Source organism: Nothoprocta perdicaria, unplaced genomic scaffold (assembly GCF_003342845.1).
Source record: "Nothoprocta perdicaria isolate Ctin4 unplaced genomic scaffold, notPer1 scaffold_413, whole genome shotgun sequence".
Lineage (NCBI taxonomy): Eukaryota > Metazoa > Chordata > Aves > Tinamiformes > Tinamidae > Nothoprocta > Nothoprocta perdicaria.
Genome location: NW_020455659.1, coordinates 35,280 through 43,137, shown reverse-complemented (window position 1 = coordinate 43,137; position 7,858 = coordinate 35,280). Strand labels below are relative to the sequence as shown.

General features: G+C 70.6%; 1 protein-coding gene across 1 annotated transcript in view; it reads left to right on the top strand.

Annotated features, from left to right (window-relative positions):
• DMTN (dematin actin binding protein) overlaps positions 1 to 1,747 on the top strand; it is a 3,486-nt gene extending 1,739 nt beyond the window's left edge. The window contains exons 6-14 of the mRNA XM_026045867.1: positions 117 to 303; positions 372 to 481; positions 559 to 664; positions 828 to 892; positions 987 to 1,035; positions 1,123 to 1,130; positions 1,312 to 1,371; positions 1,456 to 1,536; positions 1,634 to 1,747. Coding sequence (XP_025901652.1) covers positions 117 to 303; positions 372 to 481; positions 559 to 664; positions 828 to 892; positions 987 to 1,035; positions 1,123 to 1,130; positions 1,312 to 1,371; positions 1,456 to 1,536; positions 1,634 to 1,747 — 780 coding nt within the window. The remainder of the gene's footprint in view (positions 1 to 116; positions 304 to 371; positions 482 to 558; positions 665 to 827; positions 893 to 986; positions 1,036 to 1,122; positions 1,131 to 1,311; positions 1,372 to 1,455; positions 1,537 to 1,633) is intronic.
• The last annotated feature ends 6,111 nt before the right edge of the window (positions 1,748 to 7,858 follow it).

The window sequence follows — 7,858 nt, the reverse complement described above, 5'->3', positions numbered from 1 at the left end:
GGGAGGGACACCGTGGGGCAGGGGTGCACCGTGGGGTAGAGGGGGCACCGTGGGGTGGGGGGACACCATGTCGGGGGGGCACTGTGGGGTGGGGGGACACTGTGGGGCAGGGGGGGCACCACGGGCCGCTCTCACGCCCGTCCCGTGCAGAGCATCACGCGAGCGCCCACCACGGCAAGCACCTCATCGAGGACTTGATCATCGAGTCCTCCAAGTTCCCGGCGGCTCAGCCCCCGGACCCCAACCAGCCGGCCAAGATCGAGACCGACTACTGGCCCTGCCCGCCCTCCTTGGCCGTCGTGGGTAGGTGGGGGGCGGCGGGGCTGGGCGAGGGGGTGCCCGCCCGGCCTCACGCCCCCTCTCTCCTCCAGAGACCGAGTGGAGGAGGCGGATGGCGTCCAAGCGGGGCGAGGAGGAGGAGGAGGATCTCACCGAGGAGATGAAGAACCTGCGGGAGCTGCAGCGGCAGGAGCTGAGCAAGGTGCGGGCAGAGCCGGCGGGCTGGGCGCCCCGGGGGCGCTGGGGACATGGTGACATTGACCGCTCCTCCGCCCCCAGGTCACCTCCAACCTCGGGAAGCTCATCCTGAAGGAGGAGATGGAGAAATCACTCCCGATCCGCCGGAAAACCCGCTCGCTGCCGGACCGGACGCCCTTCCACACGTGTATGTGGGGTGGGCGCAGGTGCCTGTGTGGCTCTCGCGGGCCCTGCTGGAGGTGCCAACGTCACCCAGCTTGTCCCCCTGTCCTACTGGATCATGCCCTGGGGTCCCCCTGGAGCATCCCCRGCTCCCATCCCGCGCTGACGGCCTCCGCCTTCTCTTGCAGCTCTGCACATGGGGAGCTACAAGAGCTCCTCGCTGCCCGCCTCCGGCAGGAGCACGCTCACCCGGGTAGGTGGCCCCGCGCGGGGACACGGTGGCCACGGCCGCGTGCCGGCCAGGCCCTGCTCGGACCGTGTCCAGCGTCCTCCCGTCTCGCCCGCAGCTCCAGTCGGCCGAGTTCGGCTCTGCGGGCAGCGAGAAGGGCAGCCCAGGTGAGCACCCTGTCCCCAGGGTGGGGGACGCGTGGGGACGCGTGGGGACAGGGCTCCCTTTTTCTCAACGCGCTCCTTTCTCTCCAGGCTTGCAGGTGAGTGCTTGCCAGGCTGCCCCCGGCGGGACCCGGCGCCGCGGTGACGTACGCCGGGAGCAGGGGGGGCGAAGTGGGGGGACACCGAGGAGGCGGGGGGCACCTCGTGCCCGTCGCCGTGGTGGCATTTGGGGCGGGAGCGGGTGTCCCGTGGCAGGGTGACGCCGTTTTGCCCCCGCAGAACGGCCAGCGCGGGCGCATGGACAGAGGCAACTCCCTGCCCAGCATGTTGGAGCAGAAGGTGAGAGGGGCCAGGGGCTCGTGGGGGACAAGGCGGGGACAGAGGAAGGATGTGGCCTCTCTGCCCCCGTGCCCCCTCGTGCAGATCTACCCCTATGAAATGCTCATGGTGACGAACAGAGGCCGCGTGAAGCTGCCGCCCGGCGTGGACAGGACCAGGCTGGAGGTGGGCGCTGCGACGGGCGCCGCGGTGGGTGAGGGCCGAGGCGGGTGGGGGGTCCCGATGTAACGGTGCCCGTGTGTGTCCCACCACCGCCCCGCAGCGCCACCTCTCCCCCGAGGACTTCCTGCGCGTCTTCGAGATGCCCCCCGAGGAGTTCAGCAAGCTGGCGCTGTGGAAGCGCAACGAGCTCAAGAAGAAAGCCTTCCTCTTCTGAGCGCCCCGCGGGCGCCGCCGGATTTACCCGGGGACCCCAGCCCTCCCCTGCGCCCCGGCCCCCTCCCTGCGCCCCGGTGCCTTCCCCGGCTGCCCCGCTCCCGCTCAGCATCCCGCCGGCAGCAGCCTTGGCCYGGGCAGGAGGAGAGGTCCCCGACCTGCCCCCGCGCCCGGCCCCGCTTCCTGCCTGCGGGGTCCCCCCCAAACACGCGCCTGCCTCTGTCCTGGGTGCCCCCCGCGCCGCAGGGCCGCGGGGAGAACCCCGAGGCCGCTGAGGGGCTCCCCTCTGCGTCCCGCCTTGCTCCCCACCCGCCCCGTTCCCGGTGCCGGCTCCCGCGGCGAGGACCACCCTGACTTGGACACTGCCACAACCCGCGCGGCGCAGGGGCACCCCGAGAGCGGCGCTGACGCCTTGGCGGGGCCGGAGCAGCCTCGGCGCAGCGGGCACGCGGCAGAGCCAGGGCTCGTGCAGAGCAGCTCCAGGGCTCGCCAGGATTTTCCCCGGCTGCAAACGCTCGCCCAGCACCCGGCATCAGGGCGGCGGGTGGAAAAGCGCAGGGCGCAAAGGGCGGCGCGAGGGCTGGATGTGGGGGCCGCAGCCCCGGCGTGGGCAGCACCTCCCTCTCCCGTCCGCTCTCTGGGCACAAGTTTGGGGCAGAGCCCTCTCTGCCCCCCGCACTCCCTGGCCCCCCCACTCCCCGGGTTCTGTTTCCAGCCGCTCTCCAGCCGCTAAACCTTGTTGGGATGTAAAGAATGTAATTTATCGGGAAATCACTGGCCCATTCTTGCCTTTCACTGCTACGTCTCCGAACGACATATCTATAAATATATATATAAATATGGGTTGTTTTCTGATTTGAATACAGTGATTCACATTCTCTTTCTTTTTTGTTAAGTTTTATTTGCTGGTGTCAGAGAATTCCGTGTAAGAGTGATTTTTGCTTATAATTAAAGGTGAAATGGCTTTACCCGCCCGGCTCGCCGCGCTTTGCTTTGCCGGGGAAACCGAGGCACGGCCGCGCCAGGGGCCCAGGCGTCCGAGCGGGCCGTGCCCTGTAGATGGCGGTGGTGCTGCAGGAGGAGGAGGAGGAGGATGCGGAGCCTTCCCCGCCCTCCTTCCTCGCCGTGGGGCTGCGCTGGGGGCCCGCGGGGCGGGTCGGGCGGCGCCGGGCCGGGTCGGGCCGGGTCCGGCACCATGTGAGCGGCCCCGCACCATGGCCCGGCAGAGAGGTAGCAGGGCCGGGGACAAAGGGGACTGGGAAGGCGACAGAGGGTGACAGGGTGAGAGCTAAGGGCGGCAGCGGGTGCAAGCGGGGCGCAGGGACCCGTGCGCAAGGGGCGCAGCTGGGTGTGCAGGAGGGAAAAGAGAGGGTGCAGTGGGGGGGCGAGAGGGGGCAAAAGGCTGAAAACGGGGCGGGGGTGAAGGCAAAAGGTGCCTGGCGGGAGTGCGAGTGGACAAGTCAGCGCGGACACAGGAGAGGGTGCGAGGAGCCATAGGGGATGCCTGGGAAGGGGGAATATGTGTAAGAGCAAGGCGTGGGGCCGGGGGCACTGGGACACGTGAGGGTGCAAAGGGGGACGGGGTGGCAGGGGGATGCGGGAGCGGACTGGCGAGGCGGCCGGGAACGCGGTGCGGAGTGCRGGGCAGCGGGCAGGGCTGCCCCCCAGCTGGCTCTGGAGCCCCGTGCGGTGCCCTGGCCCCGGCACACGCTGGGTGCTCGCTGCCCAGAGCAGGGACCCTGCTCTCTGCTGCGGCCTCACGTCGAGCCGCCCGCTCCGAGGCACCGGGCGCTTGGCGAGCGAGCCCTGGAGCACGCGGGGCGCTGCGGCGGCCAGCGCTGCACAGCCGTTCACGGGAGGCACCGGGGCACCCGCTCCAGTGCACGGGGACGGTGCCCTGCGGGACAGGGGTTTTGCTCGGAGATGCGCACGTGTGCGCGCGCTTGAGCAGTGTTTTCCTTCCCCGGCTGCCTCTCCCCACGGAGATGCAGGCAGCTGGTTTTAATCTCCGCTGTGCTTCTTTGGCCCCGGCAGCGGTGGCCAGCGAGATGAGCTAGGGAGCCGCGGTGGCGGCACCGCCTGGCATGGGCCCCCCGGCAGCCTCGGTGCCCCGGCCATGGGTGCCGGTGCTGGCGGGTGCCAGGGTGGGGAGCACAGGAAGGTCAGGAGAGCAGGATGCGCATGGAGGACCGGGGGGAGCGCGTGGCCGGAGATGTCATTGCCGAGGAATTCGGCCTGGGCGGAGGAGAGGAGGGAGGGAGGGGAGAGGAGAGGAAGCGCCAGGCACCCCTGGCACAGGGGGCTGCTCCTGGCCCCTCCAACCTCACGCGGAGCCCTCGGCTCCTCTCCTGCCACCCGCTGACCCATGCTCTCCCCCCAGCCTCCCAGGATGCCCCCAGAGTGAGAACCCCCTTCCCTGTCCGGTTTCCAGGGAAATGCAGATGTTTGGGCCCAGCTCTGACATTGCTCTGCCTTGCAGCCCTGCCAGATGTTTGCGCTCCCCCGGGTCGGGACATGTTTGCGCTCCCCGGCCAGCACGGCCCGGCCTTCTGCGAGCTGTCCCCGTGAGCGCCAGCTTCTCCTGCGTCCCTTGATCCCGCGTGGCCCCACCTCGGGATCGGGTTGGGATCCTGCCTGACCTCGCCGTGGCCCTCGGCTTCCCTGGGCTCTGCTTTGCCCCCACGGAGGCTGGGCAGGGCTTTGCGGGGGCATCGCGCCGGATGCGGGATGCGGAGGGAGCGTCGGGGCTGCTCGGGGCTGCAGCCTGGCACCTTTCGGCTCCCAAGGGCTGCGTCCACATCCCCTGCAGACCTGGACAAGCTGCTCGCGGACCTGCACTCCTTCCTGCTCCTCCTGGACCGGGAGAAGCTGAGCGCCGCGGCGCAGGCCAGGAAGCGCTCGGTGGCTGAGCTGCTGCGGCGCCTGCAGAGCCCTCCGGGTGAGCGCRCGGCGGGCGCCGCGACGGGCAGCGCGGGGCCGCGGGCTCCGAGCGCGCCGCGAGCTCTGCGCGCGCCACGGGCCGTGACGCCGCGGTGCCCTGCAGGAGAGGATGCCGAGTACATGATCATGCGCTCCCCGGCCACCAGCGGCGAGCRGCCCTGCCCTGGTGAGTGGCAGAGTCAAGGGCTCTCGCCAGGGGTGCTCGTTTCTGCCCCTAACCCCGCTGCCCGCCCAGGCGCGGGGATGCCGGATGCGCCCAGAGGGAGAGCGCGCACGAGCTCGCCTGGCAGGGTAAGGGAGCGCAGTGTGGGGCAGGGACAGGCAGGAGCCGGGCTGCCCGCGGGGACGCATCCCACAGGATCCCGCCCGCGGAGCATCCCTTCCTCACGCAGAGCCCGCCGGGCGCTGACTCCTACGAGGATGCGGAGCCTGCAGAGCCCGGGGCACGCGCCAAGGCCGGGGAGCACCGCAGGGACAGCGAGAGCAGCCACTACGAGTCCTATGGCGAGGAGGAGGAGGAGGAGGAGGAGGAAGAGGAGGAGGAGGAGCGCGTGAAGGACCGCGCGCACTACCTGCGGCGGCCACCGGCCGCTGGCACCGCGGCGCCTGGCCACCCCGAGCCGCAGCTCTGCGCCTTCCTCTGGAGGAAGCGCTGGCTGGGCCGCTGGGTGAAGCAGCTCTTCATCATCAGGGAGCACGTGCTGCTGGTGAGAGCCCCGCGCGCGGGCACGGCGCAGCGCCCGCTGCCGCGCACGGCGCTGCCGCCCCGCAGCTCAGCGCCCGCGGCACCCACAGTGCTTCAGGTGCGCCAAGGACCTGCAGCCGCTGCTGCGGCTGGAGCTGCGCGGCTGCCGCGTTGCCTACAGGGCCAAGCCCGGCAAAGAGGTGCAGCACGAGCTGAAGGTGACGGCGGCGGCCGGCGCGGCGCTCGTCATCGGCTTCACGAGCCGGCAGCACGCCGAGGACTGGCGGAAGGTTTGGAGGTGTCGGAGCCCGGCGGAGCGCGGCGCACRGAGCCCGCGGGCGCCGGGGCCGCGACGCTGCCTCTCCGCCGGCAGGTGATCCAGGAGGTGGGCAGCGCGTCCTGCGTCCAGCGCCCAGCACTGCGCTTGGCACCGTCCCCGTGCCGCCCGCCACGGAGCAGCCCGCGCGGAGCCGATGCCGGTGGTGGCCGCGGGGACGGCGGTGGCACCGCGGTGTGCCGGCTCAGCAGGCGCTGGCGGTGGCTGTGGCGYGTGGTGCAGCGCAGAGCCCTGCGCACGTCCTCCGTGCCCCGCGCCGCCCGCCGCCCCACGTGCCACCTAGTGCCTGCAGGACGTGATGGGAGCCCGGGGACTGGCACCCGGCAGCACCACCGCGGTGCCCACGAGCTCGCCGCGCTGGAGGCAAGAGACCACCCTGCTGGCTTGCAACGGTCCCCACATGCCCCTCGGAGCTCCGGGTGCCCCGGACAGAGCCACTCCGATGAGGAGAGGTGCATGCGGCCGAAGATGCCATGGGCAACGGGAGCCACGGAGGCCACCAGCGATGGCACCGCCACAGGCAGCACAGTGCAGGGTGACATGGGGTAAGGGACGCTGCAGGCCGGGTGCTGTYGGGGCACCCATGGCACCCACAGGTCCCCTTGGCTCTCGCTTACAGGGGCCTCCTGCTGCGCCACCTGCCCATGCCCAACGCCTACATGGATGAGCCCTCGGGGCAGCCCCACGGCCACCAGCCCGCCCGCCCTAATGCCCAGCGGCTGCAGCAGCTGGTAACGCGGCTGGCAGCGCGTGCCGYGCGTGCCGCTTGCTCCGGCCGCTCGCCCACAGGCTGCTCTCCGGCCTCCCTTGGCAGCAGCACAGCCTAGACCATGCAGAGCCCCCCAAACCGCGCAGGAGACCCCTGTCCGCTGTGCCCGCCGGTGCCAGCGCCCCAGCCAGGCCCCCGCCGCCGCACGCGGGTGAGCAGGAGCCGGTGCTGTTGGCGCCGCGTCCCCTCCGTGCTCCCCTGCATCCCTGCCGAGCGGCGCCCGCGCCGGGCTCCGTGCCCCGCCAGGCCACGGTGCCAGCGGTGCCCGTGCTCTGCAGCCCGCACTGCTCCTCGCGCGCAGCCGCCGGAGCAGAGCCCTGCCCTCCAGCACAGGGATTTCTTCCACTCGCAGCACACGCTGACGCTCCCCGGGAGCGCCGCACCTCGGGACCGCTTGGGTTTCCTCACGGGTAGGGGTCGGCGCGGGCGGGTGCTGGCGCTGGCACCGCGGTGCCCCTCGCCGGCCCACGCAGGCTCCCCGCCGCCCTGGCAGGGAAAAGAGCCGTCCCCAAGCTGGAGGGCAAGGGGGGCCGGCCGGAGCGCCCCAAGGGCCGCCCGAGGGCYGGCTCCGAGCTCAACCTACTGGCCCTGGGCAAGTCACTCAAGGGCCACCTGGCCGCCAGCGCCGAGGTAGGAGAGCCGCGGGTTGGGGAGCAGAGCCGTGCCCGGCCTTTTGCAGGCTGGGAAGCTGGATGGGCGAACGGGGGGGTCTCTTCCCGTTGCCTGTGGGGGTCGGGCACGGCGGGCACGGCCCTCTCGCTTCTCCCCGCTCTGCTTCCCCTGGCAGGGCGCTTTCCTGACGCCGCTGCTCAAGCGCACGGCCTCGGCCAAGAGCACGCCCAAGCAAGCACCCACCATCGACAGCATCACGGAGGGCCGGGTGCTGCARAGGAGGAAGGTGCGGCAGTGGGCATGGGGAAAAGGGGTACGAGGGCAGAGCTAAAGGGCCTGGCAGCATCGTGAGACCCCCCTGGGGCAGCCCTGAATCCATGGATTTGCAGGAGTGGGAGATGAAGTCTGGCCCATGAGCAGCACCCCAGCGCCTGAGGAGAATCAGCCCTGCCGGGCCTGGGCATCTCTCCGTACAGCGTTGGTGCCACGCGTGGATCGTGCGGAACCAACATGTTTTTTTAACCATGCCTATCCACTATAACTCCATGTATCTATTTTTATATACGTTATATAGATATCTGCCTATAAAATTCCTAGCTGTGGGTTTGCAGTTTCTCAGCCGTGGTGCCCAATCCCTCGGTGCAACCTCATCTGCTGCCAGCTCCGCTCCTGCCAAAATGGGTGCCCAGGTCCCCATGTCCCAGAAGGAGCTGTGCAGGGGGGTCCCTATGTCCCGGTGCAGGCTGTGCATAGGGGTCCCCCGTCCCTG